General features: G+C 38.2%; 1 protein-coding gene and 1 long non-coding RNA gene across 2 annotated transcripts; both read left to right on the top strand.

Moving 5' to 3' along the window:
* The first annotated feature begins 13823 nt into the window (after nt 1–13823).
* LOC144652335 (uncharacterized) lies at nt 13824–15605 on the top strand. Its single transcript, XR_013570477.1, has 2 exons — nt 13824–14032; nt 14313–15605. It is a non-coding gene; the product is annotated as an uncharacterized LOC144652335 (long non-coding RNA).
* Nucleotides 15606–21389: 5784 nt separating this feature from the next.
* Nucleotides 21390–24541, top strand: LOC144650181 (uncharacterized). The gene is made up of 3 exons (XM_078509838.1): nt 21390–21922; nt 23231–23553; nt 24037–24541. Exons 1-3 carry the CDS (start codon nt 21582–21584, stop codon nt 24447–24449), a joined length of 1077 nt encoding a protein of 358 aa, XP_078365964.1. The 5' UTR covers nt 21390–21581; the 3' UTR covers nt 24450–24541.
* Nucleotides 24542–24775: the final 234 nt, after the last annotated feature.

A 24775-nucleotide genomic window follows, 5' to 3' on the forward strand; every position in this document is an offset into this window, starting at 1 on the left:
TAATGCCGTTGGCAGTTGTCCAATACTATTTCGAAGGAGGCATCGAAGTACCCGTGAATCTAGCAAAGCATGGGAATGCAAAAGATAAAAATGCTTCGCCTTACATGCGCACATCGCGTCCGGTTCTTCACAAGCTAAAGAAAAAATGCTCCACTGAGACTTGCCGAAAGGCTGTAGAAGAATGCTTTGAAGACGGTGGAGGAAGCTCTGGTATTGAAGCAGTGGCTGATGTGCCTAGAAATCGTAAACAGGCATACAACCTCAAACAACAGATTACAAAGAAATCACAGCGTCATGAATTCTATGACGTATTGGAACTTTTGAATAAGGGAACATTTGTTAGAGATTTTGCATTTCAGCGGTCGACATCACAGAGCCGTACTCGACCCCGATCATTTCAAGCAACAGACTTTCAGCTCACCCAGCTTTCTCGTATGTGTGCATCCCAAAAGTATGGTTCAGTTCTCGGTGTTGATGCCACCTTCAATTGTGGTAACTTTTTCGTTACGCTCACCTCTTTTCAGCACCAGATGTTTGTCAACAAACAATCTGGAAAACATCCAGTCATCATTGGGCCGTCGATTATCCATATGACGAAAGAATTTGAAGACTACCATTATTTGGCAAGTAATCTCAAGTCCCACTGCAAGAGCTTTGAAGCCTTGACAGCGTTCGGAACGGAAGGTGAAATTAACTTGGCTAATGCGTTTGTGTGCGAACTCCCAGATGCAGTCCATCTTAGATGCAAGATTCACCTGTCAGAGAATATTGATGGCAAGTTGCGCAAGCTATCTTTTAAAAGCGATGCTCGGCAAAACATTCTGAATACAGTATTCGGAAGGCGCAAGGGCGATTCAAAAACAAAAGCACTCGTAGATGCCACTTCAGCCAAAGAATTTGACGAGATGCTTGACGCTTTGGAAACAGAGTGGCGCGTGTTAGAAGCCACCCAGCATTCTGGTGAGCCCCAGTTCCACTCGTGGTTCAAACGCCACATTGCAATGGTCATGAAAGACAACGTGATCGCTCCTGTCCGTGAAAAAGCAGGTCTTGGTAGCCCTCCGGAATTCTATACTCAAAACACGCCAGAATGTTGTAACAGCATGGTCAAGAATAATGCCGGCAGAAAGAAAGAATGGGCAGATTTCTGTATCTCTTTGGAATCTGCTGTCCAAAGCCAAGAGCAAGAGTTGGTAAAGGCAGTACACGAGATGGGAGAGCTACGATTGAGTTCTGATTTCAAGCACCTAGAAATTAAAGCTGACAAATGGATGGGGATGAATTCAGCCCAACGCGATGCACACATCAAGCGCTGCTTAAACAGCTCACTCGACAAGCTTGCAAAGACAGTTGACAAAGACTCTGAGTCAGTGGGAAGTGCAAATCAAACCACCCTTTCCGTACCCTCTCAGGACTGTGGAATCACGACGTTGTCCGGCAGCAACCTCCAGCAAATGTGGTGTTCTGCATCGAAGATCTTGGAAGAAAAAGAAGGAGTGTTGTCAGTGCCTTGGGACAAAAGCGGAACACAACGGCTCGTCTATGATGGTGAATGTGCACCACCCTGCCAAGTTAGCGTCAATCCAGGTGGGGGTCTAAAATGTTCGTGTCAAAAGTTCAAGTCAGCTATGATCTGTGCCCACTCATTGGCAGTTGCAGAACAAGAACTATGCCTTCCAGAGTTTTTGGCAAAAGTGGGAAAGAAAAGAAATGAGCCTGACCCATATCACCTTGTGAGTAACGATTTGCCAAGATCTGCTGGAAAGAAAGTGTCGACAAAAAGGAAAGGCAGAGCTAATAACGACAGAGGACCACTAATGGAAATCCAGTCCTCCTGTCCAGCTACACCATCAAAACGCATTCCGGTTGACGATTCCAGCTCCATGGCAGCTTCTGCATTACTACAATTGTCGGGATCAGGGTCGTCAACCACTAATGACGACTATTTCTCCTTAAAGGCTCTGGAGGGTACCCAAGTCAGAATGTGTTACGGCTGTGGCCAGGCGATACGAGTACCTCCACATGTCCCGCCACCTCCGCACGACTTGTGTGTGGTAAACAGAGAATACAGGTCTTTCAAGAAGCCAGATGGAGGTCTCAAGGTCTCCCTGGAACGACAAAACTGCCACTACCACCTGAAGCCAAGCTGTGTTAAAAGAAAGCACCAAGACTTTCTTCCGTCAGCGCTAAGAATCCCTCCTGAAATAAAGCCAAAACTTACTGCAGTACACTGGAAGTTGCTCGAGAATGAGTTTGAATTTATGGTTTAAACTTTCACAAACTCAGTCTTAAAGTTTAAGTGATCATATATGAAAATACAAGTCAGTCGAATCAAGTAAACACGTTAGCCGTTCAATTTTTATTGGGTTTGATATAAGGTTATTTTTTAATTGGGTTTGGTGTAGGAAAAGTTAGAATTCGCAGACTCGTCAGACATTTCATTAGCCCCTTACCCAAGTTCTCGTTTTTAAGTTTGTTTCTTTTTTTGTTTTAGTAAATCACCTGTTATAGTAAATCATTTGTACAAGAGAAATTTTATGCTGCTCCACAGCAGTTTGTTGAGGTATTTTTGCTCGTTCGGTGAAACCTTTTTGTGTACTGACAATTCTCAGCTTCTAATAACGAGCAGCAGGTTTTTGTTAGTAAAAGCCTACGGTATACGTCTTAGCTAGTCTTGCCGATTACCAATTCTTCAGTTCTAATGTTGTAGTTGTAGGGAAATGAAGACGTTTAGAATGATCTTTGTCTTCACTGTTTTAACTTTATTATTTGTTCACATTTCGCCATGGACGTGATTGATTGATACGTTTGGTAAGCGATAACTTGACTCTTTGAATGTGCTATAACTTTCATGTGTAACAAAAAACTCATCGCCGATACTAAGACACATTGTTGGTAAACAATTGTATCTCTTTCCTAGAAGCAATTATAATGTGATAGTACGTGTTGGACGGTGCCGGTGATGAAATGTTCCGTTTACAAACAACAGCAAAAATGTATTTATTAAAAGATTGTTGACTTTGAATTTGGTATTGCAAATCCTATTTCCTGGGGGTGGGGAATACACTAATAAAGTATAACTTATACACTAGGAAATATTGAACGCCGACATCAACCAATACTACATATTTGATGATTACCAGATCCGTACTGCGCGATGTCCACCTCCAATGCCTATGCGAGCCTCACACGAAGGGATGTTTACTAGCAAAAATAAAATTCCGAGAGAAACTTACCTATTCTTCATTATTGGGGACAGATATTCCAATCCACCATTCCAATCCGACGTGTCTTCAGCTTGTCCAGCATCCCTGAACGAAACGTAATGGCGGACTATATCACTTCATGTACGCTATTACCCAAGCGTAACGTAACAAATTCAAAACACAAAAATAAAAGGAAAACAAACCCCGAGACTGCGCAGTAGGGACAGGAAATCAGCTGCAGGTTCCCTGTTAGTAATTGTTAGGATACATGGCAAGACTAAAGATATCGGGGAGCCGATACTACCATGGGTGCCCTGGAGGTATTTTTATCTGTTATCATTGGAGGGGGGGCGGGGGGGGGGGGCAAAGTAACTTCTGGTATCCAGGGTATTTGGCTACAGAAGAATTAGGAGCCGTTTTTTTTTGGAATGTTACCCAATGCTCGAGCTGCGGAGAAGACTGTCATTTCGGTGGTTTTAGCCGTCTGGTTTCGCTGGTTTCGGCCGTTTCGGTCGTTTTGCTGGTTTCGGCCGTTTCGTTTCGGTGGTTTCGCTGGTTTTGGTGGTTTCGGCCGTTTCGTTTCGGTCGTTTCGCTGGTTTCGTTTCGGTGGTTTCGCTCGTTTCGGCCGTTTCGTTTCGGCGGTTTCGTTTCGGTGGTTTCATTTCGTTGTTTCGGGTTTTAGTACATGCCTTATTTTTTGTAAGATTCTGTCTACCTTTTGCAATACTGTAGTTTTAAAAAAGTAAAAAAAAAAATAATAAATACAAGGCCTACTTTGGGCTCTAAAATCGCCGTATTTTTGGGCGATTTTGCACAATTTAAGGTGATTTAAGGCTACTTTTAAGGCGATTTTGTGCGATTTAGGGCGATTTTAGGGCCCAGAGTAGGCCTAATACAGCAGCTTCTTTCAAGCATTGTAAGCAACAAGGGTACCTCTATTATTCTGAGAGACTATAGTAGCTATTTGAAGTTTTCAAGTAGTGTGCCTGGCCTGTAGATGTAATGTTTCGATACAGCATAGAAAGTAAAACATCAAAAATGGAAACATTTAATGCAACCTCAGCCTAAGCAGTGCAACTTTATTGAATCAATGAATGCAAAAGAAAACAATGTAATTCAGTGCACAGTTTTATGAAATTGAACAACAAATGTGCACTTAAATGTTCAATGAAAGGATATGAACAATATGACTGGATTACGTCCACGTTTGAAAATATGAACAAGCTATTTTTTTTTTTTTAGATTTTAATTCATTCATTCAAACAATGTAATACAAAATGAAAAGAAAATTACAAGCAAAAGGGAAAACAGAAAAAAATATTAAACTAATAATAACACACTGTTTATAACTAGTGGGGATACATATGAAACAAAAGCCGTCAGTAGTGACCACTGATGATTAACAAGAAACAAATACTACTTACTTAAATAAAAGGAAATTACAGCAAGGTTTACAGGCTAGGGACGTTAATTACAATTTGACTTTACATTTAAGTTTTCTGACGGATATTGATTATTCAGTACATGTTAACAGACACACTGGAAAGACGTTAAGGAGGAGCGCATTTTTCTATTTTCCATTGCAGCAACATTTTTCTCCTGAACTCTTGAAGATGGGGTTTTCTTTCAAGCCTTTTACAGTTATATAAATATTGTTTAAGGTAAATGATGAACAGGTGTAATCTGTGTTTTGTTGGGGGATCAGACACCTGATATGTGGCAGTAGCGGTAATATCATTGAAAGTTATCTGTTTACTCGAAAAAAAGAAAGCAGAGCTATGAGCTTGATTAAACCAAGCAAAAGCGTCCGACAAAAAGGATGTTGTAATGTTGCAATCTAAAACAGCGTGTTCAATCGAATCGGGATTTTGACAAAAAATGCATGTTGCGTTATCGGCTAGACCATAGTTTTTAAGTTCTTTCTTTGTAACGATTATTCTATGAAGTAGTTTGAAGGAAAACTGCCTTAGCTTGTTATCTCGTGAAGATCTATAGATGAAGGAAAATTTGTTCTTCCAATCAGAAAAGTCTTTAGGGAACTTATCTTTCCATTTTTTGATACCGGTAGGTACAATGTTGCAGTTTTCATTGAAGAGTTTATAGTAGTGTTTGCAGCGCATGTTTGCTAAAGTTATTTCCGACCCAGCTGGAGAAAGAGCTATGATGGTCGAATACAGACTATCTGAGGACGGCTTATAGTCTTAAGCTTTCTTTTTTAAATTTGAAGGAATTGCTGCAATCAACTGAAAGTAGTGTAAATAGTTTGTCTTAATCTGAAATTTATTTTGAAATTCGCTAAAAGACAGGAAGTTTCCGCTTGAGTCTAAGAGGTCTTGTACAAAGTAAATCCCTTGGTCAAACCAGGTTTTCCAAAATAAAGGGTTATTTTCTATAGTTATAGTCTCGTTATTCCAAAGTATATATTCGCCATACGGGAAAAGGCCTTTACCTTGTTTTAATTCCTGAAAGTAAAACAGAAGTTCTCTGTAAAAGAGAGGCATTTTTTTGTCTATGGAGACAGGATTAAAATTACACCGGAGAAGAAATGACAAACCCCCATATTGTGAAAGGTAGTGATTTGGGATTGCTTTCCATACATCTTCAGAGTTACTCAATAGTCTGCTAATCCAGGCCAGGCGTAAAGATTTAACAACAGTTTCAAAGTTGACAAAATTTACACCTCCATGCTTAAGCGGTTGGTACATGACAGCTCTCTTGATTTTATCTTTTTTGTTGTTCCACAAAAAAAGAGAATAACTGAGACTGAACCATTTTGATGACGTTCCCTGGGACAGAAAGCATAGATGCTGCATATATAAGTTGAGAGACACCTAGCGATTTAGCTAGAAGCGACTTTCCATAAAGGGTAAGATCTCTTGATAGCCACAAGTTCAATTTGGTTTTCATTTTCCGGATTTTTGCGAAAAAATTAGCTTCGATGTTCTTTCCTTGATTGTAAGATAAAAAGGCTCCGAGAACTTTAATCGGATCCTTGGTAGTTCTAAAATCAAGAATCTTTAAGTTACTTTGTTTCATAGATCCTAGCCACATTGCTTGAGTTTTCTTTTTATTTAATTTAAGTCCAGAGAGGGACCCGAACCAATTTAAAATTTGTAAGCAAGACTTAAGAGAAGTCGTATTGTCGGCAATAATAGTTGTGTCATCCGCAAACTGTGAAATTTTTGCAACCGTATTATTTGGAAGTAGTATGCCTGTGCAAGTTGGGTCTTGACGGATCTTTAAACCTAGTAACTCAACCGCAAGAATAAAAAGAAAAGGACTAAGAGGACAGCCCTGTCTTACCCTCCTAGATATTTCAAAGTAATTTGTCAGGTAGCCACCATTCAATACGGCGCTTTGAGAGCCATTATAAATAGTAGAGAACCATTTGATGAAGTTTGAACCGAAGTTAAAAACTTTAAGAGTATCCAGAATAAAACTCCATTCTAAAGTGTCGAAAGCCTTTTCAAAATCGATAAATAGAAAAATTCCAGAGAGATTCTTTTGATCTAGGTCTTCCATTAAGTCACTCATGAGTCTTATATTTTGACCTATGTATCTCCCTTTAACGAATCCCGTTTGGTCGCCATGAATCAACTTGGGTAAATATTTTTCTAGTCTCAATGCCAGAATCTTAGTCAGAATTTTGTAGTCGATGTTTAGAAGAGATATAGGTCGCCAGTTTGTCAGATCTGTCAGGTAAGTATCACCTTTAGGAAGGAGTGTTATTGTCCCTCTTCTCTGGGAGATGGATAGTATGCCTTTGCTGAAAGCTTCGTTATACGAATTAAGAAGGTCGCCCCATAGAAGGTCAAAGAAAGCGACGTAAAATTCTTTTGTGAAGCCATCTTCACCTGGAGTTTTGTTTTCAGCAAAACAGTTCAGTGCATCTTGTAGTTCTTGACATGATAAACTTTGATCCAGATCCTCTTGTTCTTCCTTGCTCAATCGGGGTGTATTGATATCCTTGATGTAATCACTGAAACCTTTACTTGGCTGCGATGTTTGTATATTATCAACCTTTGAAGTATACATATTTTTATAGAAGTTTTCGATTTCCTTGTTTATCACCGTGAAATTCGAAGTGATCTCCTCATTTTCTAATTTAATCTCGCGGATACATTTTTTATCATAATTAGTCTTCTCTAAATTATAAAAATATTTGGTTGGTTTTTCACCATGTTCCAACCATTTTGTTTTTGATCTAAACATAGCCTCTTTTCCTCTGGATTCGTGAATTTTTTTCAATTCTTCTTTAGCGGTTTCGTATCTGTCAAGTATGACCTCATCTAGCACATCGCTGTTGCAAATTTTAAAGTCAAGTTCTTGTAATTCTTTCTGAAGAGATTGCTCTTTGGTCTTCTGTTCACTTCTTTTTGTTTTGAATATTTAATGGTTGTGGAGCGGAGCTCCATTTTTATTAGTTCCCATAATAATTGCTTGTCTGAAAGCTCAGAGTATTTTGCTTGTATCAGCGGATATTTAAATTCGATAAGTACTTTATAGCTTTCGTCTTCTAACAGAGTGTTGTTAAATTTCCACAAACCGGGTCCTCTTTTGAAATCACTTTTGATTTCTAAGCATAGAAATATTGATTTATGGTCGGGATCAATGGATTGCGGGTTTCGGATTTGAGCACATCGAGAGATAACGCATGAGAGACAAGGAAAAAATCGATTCTTGATTTTAACTTTAAAGGTTTTGATTCATATGTAAATGTTTTAGCATTCGGATGTAAATGTCGATATATGTCAATTAGGTTAAGTTCGTCCATAAGATCAACAACGGCATTTCTGTAAGCTGTTGCTTTCCATGGTAGGCCACCGCGTTTATCTGTTTGATTAAGAGCAACATTCCAATCGCCGGAGGCAATAAGTCTAGAGGTATCTGAATTTGATATAATGTATTCGGTTAAATTTTGAATGAACCTTTCTTGTTCGCGGTAGTCATTCGGAGCATAAATATTAACGACAAAAAAGGGCAGCTCGTCGATTGTAATTTTTGCAATTATATATCGCCCCTGGGGATCGGTTTGGATATTGCAAAGCTGAAAGGTTGAATTGGGATTTAGTAACATGCACACACCTTTTGAGTGTGCAGTCCCGTGAGAAAAAAATCATTTGTCCGCCCCACTCCAGGGACCACACCTGTTCATCATTAGATTGAGAGTAAGTTTCCTGAAGACAATACAAGGTTGCCTTTTGTGATTTCAAATAGGAAAATATCGCTCCTCTTTTGTTCTGATTTCGTAATCCTCTCACATTTAGAGAAATGATTTTAAATTTACGTGACATTTCTGTTTTAAATTTCCATTGCAAATTTCTGGCTGACATCCCAATCTCTGTTGACAGTTCCAGCCGAGATCTTTTTCGCAACGCAATATTTTTTTTTAAACCTTTGAAACCTTGGTACAAACACTTTTTTGGTTTTCCTTTTAAAGGTGGCTTTTTTACTAACTGAAGGAGTGATTCTGCATACTGGCTTGCTACACATGTTTACAAAAACGACAATAACAAAAACCGATCAAAAGGACAAAAAAAAAAAAACACGGGGAAAATAATAATAATTATTTCTATATACCTTATATAGAAAATGGAGTAATAAAAAAGTCTACTGTGAGCCTCTTACCTCCTTCACCTAAGCCTGTCCCCATCCTTTTTAGACTGTACAACGAGTAAGTTCAGTGTCTAATTGACTGATATTAAATAGTTCAAAAAATCGTAAACACAAGTTAAAATTGAAAGTTTTCCAAGACGAAGACAGATTAAATTGCCTCAAGGTCCTCCTCGCAGCGGATTTTGATAGGGCTACCATCCGGCGAAGTTTTTGCAAAAATCTTACCGTCGATTGTCCATACACTTTTTTGGCAAAGGTCCCTACCAAATACGAAATGGGTTTGGTCATCTCATTGTAGACGACATCATGTGTGGTCAGCTGACCCAAGCGCAATGTTTGAGAAAATTGACTAGACAAAACATCGGTGGCAGCAGCTGTCTTTGCTGACTCTAACCGCAGAAAGTGGTAAAATTAATATACCCACTACCATCCTCGAAGTGATGCTTGGAAAAGTTGCCAATTTGATAGCTACCCCAGGAAGTGTCATCCAGAAACCTGGTGCGAAATATGGATCATTTGTGGTTGCTGGAGCATGTAACAAGAGTCACATCGTGACTCCAGGCAGAGGTGGCTCCTTGCCCTGCAACCATTCTTGTGTTAACTGCTCCACCAGACTGTGTGAAAACATCTTTGCTGCAGCCCAGTCCAAAGAATGCGGGAAAAATGGCTAGTAAACGGAAGAGATCTAATGCAAAATCTCAGTCTGTCCTCGAGACCGTCTATTTGTTTCAAGATTCCTGTTCACAGTTACCTAAAAAGAGGAAAGAAGATCTTTCCTTACTTCCAGAACAGAGCCCCATAATGGCAGTTCTCCCAAGGCAGATAGTGGCTGCGAGAGCAATTCACAATTTTAGTCAGAACCAGGTATCTGGCAAATTCTCGTGCAATTGTCTGCTGATCCCAACAGCTTTAATGAGTTCTACAACCCAACAAGTGGTTTATCAAATGGTGGATTTCTGCCAAGTCAAATTCATTATTATCAGCTGAGCGACATCCTTTCAAACCAGCAAGGAGCTCCAAACCGCATCATGATGCCACAGCAACAATGGTATGGGGCCCAGGAAGCTGGAATACCCAATGCGGGATCGACCAACTCTTTTCAGGTGAAATGGCTACTTGGTACCAGCATTTCCAGATGCTACAGTTGCAGTGGTGTCACTCCAAACCCTCCCCAGGATGTGCCGGACGAATAAGTCATAGTCTACAGGGACCCTAGACGTTATCGTGACAACAAGAAAAAAATGAAATATGGAAACAAATTAAAAGAGACATGAACGCTTTGCATTATGCGAACTATGAGATGCAAGAAGTGAAGGATAAATGGAAATACCTACACTCCACTGCCAAAAAGAAATTTTCTGTATTTAAGAGAGAGTGAGTTTATAATATAGAATATTTTCCTTGCTAGTCATGCTACTCACTTAAAATCAACACCCCCTTCCCAGTCCTCCTCTCCCTCTACACACAAGCACTTAATTGAACTCCTTGTCGTATATCTGTCAATATGTAATGATTGACGTTTTATCTACAGGATCATGAGATTATGCCTGGATCTTTATTGCAAAAACCCACATATGCTAGACCCACTCTGACAGTTCATTATTCTATCAAGCAATAAGTCAATAAGGGGATGAACACTAAATTATACACATGGAAATGCCTATTACACATTTCAAGAATAAAAAAACAACGTGACTGCATGCTCACGATCATCCAAAAGTTATTGCGCATGCAAATACTTCATGTTCCTTAGTAACTTCAGGAATAAACACCGTGACAGAAATCCCAATATTAATGTTGTGGAAGTTGGAAGAACTGTAACAATTAATTCCCCGACTCTTATTATCACTTAAATCTACAGTGAAATGTTTATTTAACTCAACTCAAACTTTTACACTATTCTTTAATTACAGAATGTATAAGAACAAGGTCAAAGAGACTCCATGTTGGAACGAGGAAGTTCTTATGTGGTGCATGAATGCTGCCAAAGAAAATGGCTTGAAGCCAGGAGATTTTATGGGTGGTTTTGCAATTTATGAGATGAAGATCCAGGTAGTTCTCTAACAGTCTTGTACTGAACTAAATTACTAAGTCCCTGAACAGCAAATTAATGCAATCGGGATGTCCTTTGGATTAAAGATGAGCACCAATCCAACAAATGCAGCACAATTCAATCACGTAACTAACCATGTAGCTTATTTGTGATGGAAAGAGAGAAGCATAATAAAAGTCTTTGGATTCCAAAGGCTAGTCGACTGTCCCAGTATTCACTATCGACATTGAGCAATCAGAAGAATGAAAATAACACTCATGTCTGATGTTTCTGTTCAGGCTCTCCTTTTGCTCTCTGCAAGGGGCAAGAGGAAAGCCTGAACAGAAACATGCGTGTAATAATGTCCTTGTGATTTAATTTTTTTTTTCTGGTATTTCTACAGACAGTTTTCCTTTTACCTATTTCGATAGACAAAACTCTTGAGAAATTATTAATTTACAATACACGACTCAAACACCACTTGGATTTTCGTTTGAATTGGCGGCCATCCCCAAAGAAAACATTGATCTTAAAATAATGTCCACCACCTTTCTCCCATCGGTCATGACTGATGTTGTGAGATAATAGTCCAGAAGTCCACTCCCACTGGGCATGGTATCTTGCATATGGCCCCCCTACCCCTACAAAAGGTCAGCGGGGGTCCTTATCTGATACACTTGTTATGACCACTTTCCTAAATCATTCTTGGCTTATTAGCTATAGAGTGTTTTATAAACTGTTTGTCTGATCAAAATTGTATTATTTTCAGACAGAAAGGCGTGGCTTGAAATCTGATAAGTCAGTGTTGGACAAACAATGTAGATCGTCCCAGGAGAGATAAGAGGAAAAGCTGAAAGAACTGAATGCTCTTCAAAAGCAAAACATCAAGGTGAACAGAGTATGTAAAATTTAAATATCATTAACAAAAAAAATTATGTGATGGTTATTATATGTTTGCCTCTCTCTGTTTACTAAAGCTAACGCAATTCTGGTTTTAAGCTTTCCAATGATGCCTTGTTTCAACAAAAGGTGCATGGCCGGCTGACATATTAGTAGTAAGGCCCGTTGAACCCTGTTTACTTACCAATCAGAGAGCAGAACGGGAAAAACGGACCAATCAGAAGCCAGCATTTTGTCGATGACGTAATGCAAGTGACGTCACGCGAAAAGTGCCTACGTCATAATCAACCACACCCATGGATAATGGCCGTGTGAGGCCTGGAACCGAGTTGACACGCGGGACGTGTTCGGGACCCGAGTGGTCCCGTGTTTAAAAAATTATTTGTAAATAATTTTATCTAAAATATTAGATTAAGAGTGATAAAATTAAAAACATATTTTATCCCTTTCATTTTTGTCGGTAGTAGAACCTAGGGATGACATCTGTAAGTGGCAAGCATAAGCTTGTGGGCAACGTTGACCTAGGGAAAGGTCATGATATTATGAAAACTTTGTCAGGTATATACTTGTGTTGTTCCAAACAAACTCTATACTTCCCCTACAAGAGGAGTAGAAATTACTGGGGGTGGGGTTCCTCAAGACCGAAAATTTAAAAGGAATGTATGAAGTTTAACTGGAATTTTCAGAGGGGTGGGGGTTCTTATCGAAAATCATTCATTTCATTTTTTGCCCTTACATTATATTATTTTCAATAATAAAAAAATATTGTCAGTACATCTACTTTTATTCTTTATCGTCATTTGTAGGCGAGGACAGTGAACCAGAACTTGCAACGCATGTGTTACAGTTTGTTTTCCTGAGTGATGGTGGCTTCAGGTTCCCTATTGCACAATGGGTAGCAGCAAACTGCACTCCCAGCGATCTATACCATCTGTTCTAGGAGGGTGTCCTGAAGATGTTAGAAATTGGATTTGAGTCAGTGAATCAGTTATTCAGTAATTGACCTTTCGGGCCTTTAAACCTAATTTTAGTTGTAACGACTCATTTATTGTACAGCATATTGTAGACATAATAATTACTTTAGATTTTATCTCATCATCCTGACTTATATATTTTTATTTATTTATTCACTTATTATCATTATTTTTTTCTTAAATAATTTAGGTAGAATACCTGTAAACTAGCTGGTATGACACATTAAACGACAATTGTATTGTATTGTATTCCAATTTTTACAGAAACAGTTTAGGGTACAAAATGTGTCTGCACAGTGTAAGCACATTCATGGGCATCAGGTCAGACTTTTCATCATTCAAAAGTAATGTTTAAAACAGTCTAGATAAAGGGTTTAAAAATTATAGCTAATTAAATGATATTTTTGAGCCTATTTTTATCAGATATAGGATATACTGGTGTGTGCTGGATGGTGCAGTCTACAACAGGCAGTTTATCAAAATACATTTTAAGGACAAGGACCCTGCAGTTAGCAAGTTTATGACAACAAACATAGACACTGGATGCCTGACGATATTTGTCATGGACCTAAAGGTAGTCTATCTTTAAAATTGAGTCTTGTTACTATAACATCCCAGTCTTAAAGTGCTCATTGGTAAACATTCGTTCGTTCATTCATGAATCCATCTATCCATCCATTCATTCACTAAATCTTTCGCCTATTCTATCAGTCCGTGACCATCAGTCAGTCAGTCTGCATGTAGTTATTCATTCATCCATCCATTCATTCTTCGTTCTTTCATCATGCACTTATGCATTTATTCTATCAGTCAGTCTGAACTTTTTTATTTATTCATTTATTCATTGAAGCATTGATTTATTTTTGGGTCAGCGAGGGGTGGAAAAGGGGTTAATTTAGGCTGGAAAGATCATGTTCACTGCTTTATCAAGAATTTTCTAATGTCCACTCGTTACAATACTGTCAAGTCTTCTATTAATGGACAATCTCAGTTCTTAATATTAAAACAGCTTAAGCCATTTGTTGCGTAACACATTTTATATATTCAACAGCATAACATTAAGAAAATCAGGAATAATATCTACAAGAGCAATAAGAATGGAAAACCAAGGTGCCTCAAAATGAAAGGAAAGTCAATCACCAGGTAGCAGTTCTGAAGTGCCTTTGACTGGGACTAGCAGAGGTACTCGCTCCCACTACACAAGAAATTGACTTTGCAACATTTAAACCTTGATTCAGCCAGTATCACGAGAAACAAGCTTGCAGAAGATGTGTTAGATGCCAAGATGTTGTTTCTAATGCAGGTATTTATATCATTGTCTTGCACGCTTGGTCAAATTCCTTAAATGTTTCTTATAATGTTTCTAATGACAAAGTTTTTGTACTGGTAAATATTTCTGTTAAGTATGCTGTGTTTTCTGCTTAGGTATTCAACAAAATGACTGATTTTGATTTGTCAGTAAAAAAACTCCCAAGATATTTTAAAACCGTTTTAGCACACAAATGTTTTCCAAAGATAATTTAAAATTATTTAGCTTTCATGTTCTTTTCTCATTGAATTTTAATATTTCCTCTGCTCTACAGAAGTACCAGAAACACCTAAAAAGGACCCAAAATGATGGTGATGAACTGGATGCTGTTTTTGAGCTTCTTAAGCACACAAGCGAGCCTGTGACCTTAGTTAACGATAGGCTGTACATCAATTCGACTGATGACCCAAGACTCCACAAGCTTAACAAGTTCTATAACTGGATGTGCCACTGGGCCAATGAAACTGAAGGAAACAGCAAGACATTTGTCTCTTTGTGGTTTTAAAAGCTGTCGAGGACTAAAATTTAGAATCTGGATATATTCAGAAGAAACTCTGGAATTATATATTATTGTATAATATGCAATAAGATCCGTGGTTTAGTTAGGGGTTGTGTTAGGTGTGGTGATGGGAGGTGTAGGATTTGTGAATCCCTTATCGAGGGGGAGAATTTTAAAAGTAATGTTACAGGCAGAAGCTATGTAATGAATTTTAAAATGGACTGTTACACTGATGATGTTATCTATTTATTATCTTCTACTAAATGCTCTAAGCAGTATTTAGGGTCTACTACAACAAAATGTAGAACGAGGTTTATTAATCATAAATCTAGACTTGGCGCTCATAAGAGGTTGTCAACGAGTAATAAGGCACTAGATGACCTAATATACAAACATTTCAATCAGCGGGACCATGAGTAGAAGATCTTTGGGTGCAGCTTATTGATAAGTGTGCAGACGAATTTGTGCTAAGGGAAAGGGAGGCTCAGTGGGTGTATTGTCTAAAGACTATTTCCCCTCTCGGTCTTAACAGTGACGATTTCTTTTTAAGACGTAACCCCAGGAGGGACTTATTTCAGTACCCTGTCATTTAAAGGTTTAGATATCGGCTTGTTACAGGAACCATGATTATAGTTATAGTTTAGTTGTACTTTTGTCTGCGCATTCCTAGTTAGACAACTTGTATGTAAAGTTAATGTATACCACATTCTGATTGTAACCTTATAGTCGTCAATGTAAGCATTTTTATTGTTAGTTTAAGATTCTCTGTAGTGAATGCACGGACTCAATCATTTGTTCAGTTGGTAAGGATTTCATTGTAGAGTGCGCGCATGCATCGCACATGCTAAAGATCTTAACGTTGATTAGCATCTTACATCAGATTGTAACGTATTTCTTGTAATGGTCAAGCATACTCTGTCAGTTGCCCTGACCAAGTGTTTTTAATAAACACGAAATATCGGCAAAGTCATTTTTTTCCAGTTTTTTTTTAATATAATTGTATAATATACAATATATATTGTATTAATTCTTAGATAAATTATATTTTAAATCGTTTGTAGATTAGTTTTTATTACTTCACTATTTATATGTATATATACGTTTACTTCGAATTTGTTTAGAGGGCCACAAGTTCATCGGTGTTTGCTGTTAAGTGTCACCCTCGAAAAATAAAGTTGATTATTATTATTTTTATAAACAGCGAGATAAATTAATCCAGGAACGTACTTGCATGAACAGTGTACAATTGCAGAAGGAAGTGTTAGTCCCTGAGACTTATGGCATGTAACGGCATAAGCTAAAACGAGGGGAAACTGCTAAACACTTCCCATTTTGTGCCCTGTACCATTTCTCTTTATCCATGTTTGGCAGGAAATCTCCACCTCACCAACACCAGACGATCATCGCCTTTTACACCAGTGAAAATATGCACACTTCCATTCTTTAGATCTTCAGACAGGTTTCACACAAGCATGACCTTACATCTGCGCTTTACTTGCAAGACTTTGATCCCTGGCCAGCTCATGCTGCTAGAATTATCATTTTCGAATGATGTATTTAAAGTAAAAAGTTCTCCTGGTAACCTGTCCAGTTCATAGCCTCCTACGCAGATATTCTTACGGCTCGTCACATATTTCTCCCCCACGAACGTCTGCTCAACACAGCTGCCACTTCCATTTTCTGGCGGTTCAAAAAACCAATCAGCATCCGCCTATTGTATAACAGATAGTCAATAATGAGCTGTGTTAGAATGGAAACCGACACCCGCGGAGTATTTTCCGTGAAACGGCCGTCTCAGAATTTATTCATTGTCGCTGATGATATTCATATTTATGATATTCCATGTTCTCGTTCTATGTAAGAAACCCCCAAGAAAATTGTTTGAAGTGATTCATTCTGTTTTCTTTGTGCCTGCACTCAAACACTGAAAGTTAAAGTTTTCGGTAAAAGCTCTGTGGGTATTCCTGGTCTAATCAAAAGTGTGATCGACATCGACGCAACTGTATTTTTGTCAAGTGACCTCTTAATCTGTACTGCCTGTTCCAAAAAGCTCATTCGATTTGAGAAGATTTAAAAAACTCAATTCTCTGGAAGGCTAATTCAAAGAAAATTACGAAAAGGGAGGCCTAAGGAACAAGAGATTGCGTGACATGTGCTCTGAGCATTAGTACTGCTGCACAATCGTTGAAATTCCCTACCACTTCAGGGGTGGATCCAGACTTGTTCAAGTGATTTGCACAAATCACTCAAATGTTTCCAAATATTTGCGTTTTTTTATTTCTCAGGTTCCTTATTTAGTTAAAGAAATAAATTTATTCATCCTTCTTGTTTAATTGTTTATTATAAAATAAAACAAAGAAAAAAGCGTTGTATGTCGTTATTCCGTTGAACAATACACAGCAAATCCAGCCCTTCCTGAGCAAATTTGAAGAGTCTCCGTTCACACGCTTTCATCCTCTGTCGATACTTCCAGATCAACGCGAAAAAACTCGTAGGCACGACTGGAAAAAAATTGTACGCAGTGGATGGGAGTGGGTGGTATATTGATCTTTTCACGAATCACTCAAAACCCTGTCCGATTGGCCAGAAACACACGCATTGTCTTTTGAATCACTCAAACTCGGTTTTGATTGGCTATCCAGGCCGTGAACTACTGTGCAAACTAGTGACAATCGTATATAAAGGGAAGCCTCTCCCCGAAAGTCCTTCGTTTGTTCATATTCTGATTAGCACACTACGGAGGAAGAGGGAATTTCAGTTTACAAACACGTTTAAATACTTAAGTCTATGGCTCGAGGCGATCCAGTTTGCCGTAAGGAGGACTGCTCTGTGAACGATATCGGCTTGGTTTTCAAAGAAACGAGAACATATTCCAACCAGGACAAGTTCGGGTTAATAGAGAATCTTTGAAAACCATGTGAGTTGTTTGAATTCCCAGTGTCAGTGGAAAGTTCGAATTCTAAGCGCCATTTTGTGTGGGGTTGGCTAGCAAGATTTCCCTGGCTAGCATACTCTAAATATCTTGATGGTGCATTATGTTTACCGTATGTATATTTTGTGGTCCATTGCGGGCAAAATACGAATAAACTTCTCAGACAAATTCTAGAAGTATTATATCCTCAGTCTGACATTTTCGAAGCCCGCCAGCGGGAAATGTTAGTTGAATAATTTAGCAGTGATTCTGTGTGATTGTAATGGCGAATTTTCACTTTGGCCCGGAGCAACTATAATTTTACCGGCCCCGTTCTTCATGTGGCTTCCTCCAGTATCAACTTTAGAAGATATTTTTTTTGGAAACTAAACTAGTGAACAGCACTTTGCGAACGGTATTTGAACAACTGATTTATTCTCCTACATGTGTCGTCAGACTGTCGCGGACTTATTCAGGGAGTTTTATAAATGAGAATTTATTCATACATAGTGTAAACCGTACAAATCATTTTACGGGTTATTTTAATGGATTTACGTATAGGAAACAAGGTAAATATTTACGCAAGGCTTTACTAAGTTGTAGCATATGCGTGACATATTGTCTGAACAAAACAAAGACATACACTGAGTCAATCACAAGATGTTTGTTAACAGAGTTTCTGGGAATTCGTTACCATGTGATGGTCCTAGATGTGACCTCTCAACTGTCCAAAACAGTAATTTTCTTCCCAGTGTCACTGATCAACAAAGCCAGCCGTTTACATTACATTGTTCTCACATCCCGGATACTGGTGCAGTACTTTGATGCATACGAGCCATTGAGAGATGTCTGCATTCAGCAACATCCCCCATAAATATAGCAATGAGATGTCTGAAAAGTCCAATAAGATTAATATAATTTTTAAATAAAGAAGTACATGGCCCTCTCACTCTCAACTGGAAATACACCTGGAGTTTTTCTTTCTGCAAAATGTATTTTGTTGACAATTTGTTTAATAATAAAAAAATGACTTTTTAAGCAAAACCGTTGCGTACAAACCCTTATAAATCGAATCTTTGTAACACAACACTGCTTATAAGAAAGAGTCACGTCCAAAAGGTAATCTGATAAAGAGCTTGGGCTGCCTGTGTTTAACGTTAAACGTATTTCCATCAATACTGTCAAAGCTGAGATAGGATAGTATGTGAGCCAGCGAGGCATGCAAGTCATCCGAGCCAGGAATCCCTAATCCCAATAAAAGAATAACCGCAAGCTACCTAAGCTAACAGTAGGCCAACCAGCGTGCTATTTAGGATAACCGAAGTGCTATTTAGGCTAACCAATGGGCTATTTAGGCTAACTGAATTGGCTCGCACATTATCTGGACCCTTGTATCTTGTTTTGAAACGTTTTTTTATCCCATTTATAAAAATAAAGCCCCACAAAATCCCAGGGATTGTAACCAAAATTTTACGGTATTCCTCAAAGTATGATGCCCACCAACAAAAGATCAATCTGTAACCAAGCCTCCTGTCGAGTGCCATGCCATTGCATGGCAGAAAAAGGAGTTAAACTTAAAACACAAATTTTTGCTTTGGTGAAAACAAGATTCTTCTATAAAGTGGCCGTTTTAACTAAACTGTGGTTGGAATACAACAACACTAACGACTAGTCAATGTTGGCCTTTCATAAAATAGTTTGTCAAGTAGATTATAAAATACCGTAGAAGTATTCATCATTTATACACTTTTCACTTCACCGTCCACTAATTAGAAGTAAACTGCAATGCCAAAATTCATTCTTGCTCTTCCTTGGAATACTATTCAAGGGAGGGCTGCTATGCTTTATAACATAAGCTGTCAGTATATCAACACACTCAACTCATTGTTTGAACAACAGAACTTAACAAGAAGAGTGCTGTGTTACAAGTGGTATGGTATGGGAAGCTTATCAGTGGCCCTAAATCTTTTCACGCTGTTACTGCTACTGCTGTATGCAGGTGACACAACCAAAAACCTTATTCCTTTATTTTCTTTGCTACATATGCAGTACATTACGAAGCCCCATAAGTAATTGATCAATTAGTAGTCAATGTCATTAATGAGTAATCGGTAGGGCACAAAATTTTTGGGCTTCAATTAGTCATCGCTTACTCATTGATCATCGCCAATAATTAATGACTAATCAAATGAGAGATAGTCTAATCGGCATGTGTCGCAGGTAAAATGAGTATTGTTTCTATTTTGAAAATTAAAAAATTAGAGACACCTTCTTGAACAGCAGCTTTCGCAAAAATGTAAGGAACATTTCAAATAAATCGTTCCAAAGATGGCTGTGAAAGAAAAATCTATACCCACACAAGAAGGACCACTGTTGCTGCTGAAATCTAAATTTCAAAACTACGTCATTTTTAGCCTGCGTTGCAGACGAACAAAACCCCGGTATAGTGCGTCTGCGAATTAGAGCACAAAAGCTTGTTCCGGCCCCCCGCGTGTTATCAGGGATTTCTATAATAATCTCTGATTGGCTTTTGAATAGGACCGTTCTTTCGTGCGCCGTAATTGGTTGAGTGGATCTCGTGAAACCATAGTTACGCGTTCGATGAACACCAGATACCAGATACAGTAAAACGTTCTTGTCATAAATTTGTGCCGTTCTGTATTGGAATTGGTCATCCAATCTATTTCGCTTTTTACGTGTTTAGAAAGGGCACGATATGCTGTCAGTTGTATTATTTGGAGGCGTTTAAAGTTTAGTAGAGCCATAAGACATTGGTCTGCACGGCTTTTCTGTTTGTATATTTTGACACCTCTGTTTTACATTTGTCATATGTAATTACTATCGCGGTTAGTCTTGGAACATTCACATTTGCAAGATATTTTTTGAGCTTTTGAAATATTCCCTCTGGTCCTAAATGTTTCGTGAGGATGTCGACTACTTGCATTCTGCATTTGTAATGCCAGGTCCGGCTGTTTATTGTGTTGCAAGGTGTGTTGCTTCTCATCACGGATGACGGATGTTCGTTGTGTGACATTCTTTCACCACAAGACAAATGTAGATTATTCAACATTTATACCATGACCTTTTTGCTTGTCAGTTGTGCATGCTTCTTGTCGTTATCGTTGTTTTCTTTTTTTATGAGATAGTTCGAACCGGCTGCTTTTTTACCGCTTCCAACGCTAATTCTCACCGATCTGGTCCGATCTGCCGTGATCGCCGCCAAGTTTGTTTTGTATCTGGTCTTCGTCGAGAGCGTAACTATGGTTTCTCATAAATGCACTCGACCAATTACAACGCACGAAAGAACGGCCCTATTCAAAAGCCAATCAGAGATTATTATAGAAATCCCTGGTAACACGCGGGGGGCCGGAACAAGCTTTTGTGCTCTAATTCGCAGACGCACTATACCGGGGTTTTGTTCGTCTGCAACGCAGGCTACGTCATTTTATAAACCACAGTTCTTACTGTATTCGTTTTACATAGTTGCCCCCAGTGCTGCTGTACCGATTCTCAACGATTATTCGAGTTTCTCTGTCTCAGACTTGAGGGCGTTTGTCATTGCATCTGTAAAAAGTAGTGGTAAGTTGTTTGTTTTGTCTATAACAGTACATACCGGTAGTTAAATAATACTTTGGCCATACAGAAGAATTCCGCTTTCTCAGGTAAAAAGTCATTATTTCACCCTGGATTTAACCATGAATACATTTTCAGGCTTTTTTATCGCAACTGCCTAAATTGCAATGATTTTCTTTACTTATGAAATTATTGTTGTTGCCTACCACTACCAAGATTTTATGATGATGATGATGATGTGTCTAATCGGCATGTGTCGCAGGTAAAAAGTCGCGGATCCACAAAATTGTTGCGGTTCTAAACAATTTTTTTGGTGTTATAGCCCTAACCCCAATGATCACCCCAGTGCTAGTGTCAGACAAAAGACAAAAGAGACCTTAAGCATCGAGAACGTTGGACGTCACGGACGTTCGGCCGCGAGCTACAGGCCCTGGGTCGAGTACGTCACAACGTCCGTCACGTAATCACGACTAATTACGTTAAGCAAATGTTGCAGACGTCAGTCGACCGTAAAATGTAAACACGGTTGTTATTTCCAGTTGTTTCAGTGTCTTTTGATCATGTGCAGCTTAAAGAAAACTCGAGAGATGCTGCTGCTATCGTTAAGTCATAATTTTATTTCTGAAGAAGAATTTATTTTGTTGTACGACGCTAGTTTCTCGAAAAATCCAACATTCCCGCACAGTGATTACGATCGATTTCACCTGGATGCGATGGACGAAACCGAGTGTTTCCACGAATTTCGAGTTAGAAAAATGGACATTCCACGTCTTGCAGATGCTCTTGGACTGCCCGAGGGTTTGTCATGTCATCAGAGAACGAGAGCAGACCAGATTGAAGGGTTGTGCATGGTCTTGCGACGGTTCGCGTACCCGTGCCGTTTAAGTGACATGATACACAGGTAGGGGTATTGCATTGTAAATTCAAGATATATTGCGAGACATTTATTTAAAAAGTGGAGACCAAGACTTCAGCGTTTCTATCAAATCCGAGGACCAGACTTTCCCTCTTTAAAGTCCGAGCCCGAAACCTTTTTAATAGTTAGACTTATAGCCACAATAAAATATATTTATGCAGGAATACAGAAAAAAGGGTGATTGCAAACTGAAAAGAATAAATTACAATAGCAAATCACTAAAAATATTACAATAAAATAATCAAAATATAATACAGAAATAATAGTACAACTAGAGTCTTGCAAATGATCATTCACTAAATTCCTACAAAGTATTGCATGACAAAACAATAAACATTGCATGACACTAAGTAAAGTATTAATCCTCTTATCCAGAAATAAACTAATCTTGATGGCGATTTAAATGATTCTTAGACACAAAACTGAGAAAAACTGTAAACTTGTTACTTTGTGACAGGACAACATCTGTCATCATAGCTGCATTAAACAAAGCTAGACTAACAGTGAAATATCTAATTTCAACAATGAACTCTTGCAGTATTGTGTAACAAAATGAGTTTCATGTAAATACAATGTTTTGGAAACTACATATACAATGTTCTGGATACAATTTGGATATGAATCAACAGAGGATTCAAGCAAAGACTAGACAATTGGCTTAAGATAAGTACATGTTGACTGTAGTATTGAACTTAAATCTAAACTGTAAACATAATGACAAGGTCAAATGTGACATACCAAAATCCTGAGTGAAATGAATCACTGACTTAGGTCACAAGGAATAGTATTGTACTTGACCAAAGGGTCTTCAGCTTGTAAGTGCAGGTCTTGAACACTTTGAACTACTGAATTAAACTAACTAACTGCACTTCTTTTATAAGGAAACAAACAATAGAAGGATATTCTTATGATTCTAATACAAGGTGTGGTGTGACATATAGGAAATTCATGATGTAAATCCTGTGTGGTTAGATTATGTGGGTTTATTCAGTAAAGAAAGGAAATAGTTTCTACTAAACTGTAATTCCAAAATTATACTAAAAATGCAATGTCACGTGTTTGTGAACCTGGTCACAGTTAATACGTAGAACCTAAAGCATTTAATGTTGCAGTTCTTCTCGTTAATTAGGTGACAGTTATTTGTTGCTGATATATTATAACATAGATAAATCAAAAATGGACCTGTTGCTTCTTTGGGCAATTAAATTGTGAGCTTTGAGCTAATAACAGATGACATTTATGAGACTGCGAGATAAAAATTCGTGTTTGATTGTTTTTTATTTACCTTTACAGGTTTGGACGTGCTGTCCCAGAAATATGCATGATTGCGAATTGCTTCGAGAAATGGATATACGACAACCATCATACTAAACTTACTGAGTGGAATCACCAACTCCTAAACAGTGATAACCTGCAAGTCTATGCAGATGCTGTAGCTGGTAGGGGGGCAGCGCTTTCAAATTGCTTTGGATTTGTTGATGGTACCGTGCGGCCAATTTGCAGGCCAGGGGAAAATCAAAAGATGGTGTATAATGGCCACAAGCGTGTACACGCCCTCAAGTTCCAGTCAGTAACATTACCCAATGGACTGGTTGCTCACCTGTATGGCCCCGTTGGTAAGCAATAAAAACTTAAGACTTTTTACTTTTTTAAAATTGCACAGAACAATTTATTTTGTGATGTTTTGTCTGCTGTGAATTAAAAAAGTCTTGTTGTTTATTGTAATTTTTATTCAATTGACTACAGAGGGTGACTACATTTTCTAGGTATAATTTTTTTTTGTGATCACTGTTTATAAAGCCCATGTAGTTTATTTATTTATTGGTTTAGTTTTGTTTTGTAATTTCAGTTATTTTAATCTTTATTTATTCAATTTCGCACCTCCACCATTAGTATAAATTAGTTTACTTTTCGCACATAAATTTCATTGTCATAATAAATTTTCATTAATCCTTATTTTCTTTATGTTTGCCATCATCATTATTCTAATCTGCAACAAATGGAAAAATAAAAATAAAAATGAAAGCACATATTTAAATCACAACACACATGTATAACTTAATTGAATGATTTCCCTTTTTTGTTTTAAACTTAAACAGAAGGCAAAAAACATGATGCAGCAATGCTTAAAGATTCGCATTTGTTGGAAGAGATGGAAAGGGATGCTTTTAGTCCCACTGGTGAAGCTATGTGCGTGTATGGAGACCCGGCGTATCCACTCCGGATACACTTGCAGCAGCCATTTCGGCAAGTTCCCCTCACAGCTCCCATGGAACAGTTCAATAAGTCTATGAGTTCTGTGCGCTCATCTGTCGAATGGATTTTTGGGGACATTATTGGTTCATTCAAATTTCTTGACTTTAAGAAAAACCTCAAAATTGGTTTAAGTGCCGTTGGACAACAATATGTGGTGGGGACATTATTAAGGAATGCATTGACCTGCTTGTATGGAAATACAACTGCCACATTCTTCAATTTGGAGACACCTTCTCTTGAGGAATATTTTATGTAATGTAAATCACCTGGCCTCGGTTGTTCAAAGGGTGGATTAAGCACCATCAACCGGATAAATCACTATCCAGTTGAAAGTGTAGTTGAATTGTTTTACCAACACTTATCCATTGGATAGTGATTTATGCGGTGGATAGCACTGCCCACGCTTTGAACAACTGGAATGCACTGTAAGAGAACTAATTTACAGCAAAAACAGCTCAAGCGTTCCTATCAAGGGTGAATTAATGAATTCATTCATGGAAATTTGATTTCATTCTTTGTTTATTTGATGTGAATATTTCAATTGTTCAAACGGTGATTGATTCATATCTTGAATGTTGATTG

This window comes from Oculina patagonica, chromosome 4 (genome assembly GCF_052425735.1).
Source record: "Oculina patagonica isolate OP01 chromosome 4, crgOcupat, whole genome shotgun sequence".
Classification (NCBI taxonomy): Eukaryota; Metazoa; Cnidaria; class Anthozoa; order Scleractinia; family Oculinidae; genus Oculina; species Oculina patagonica.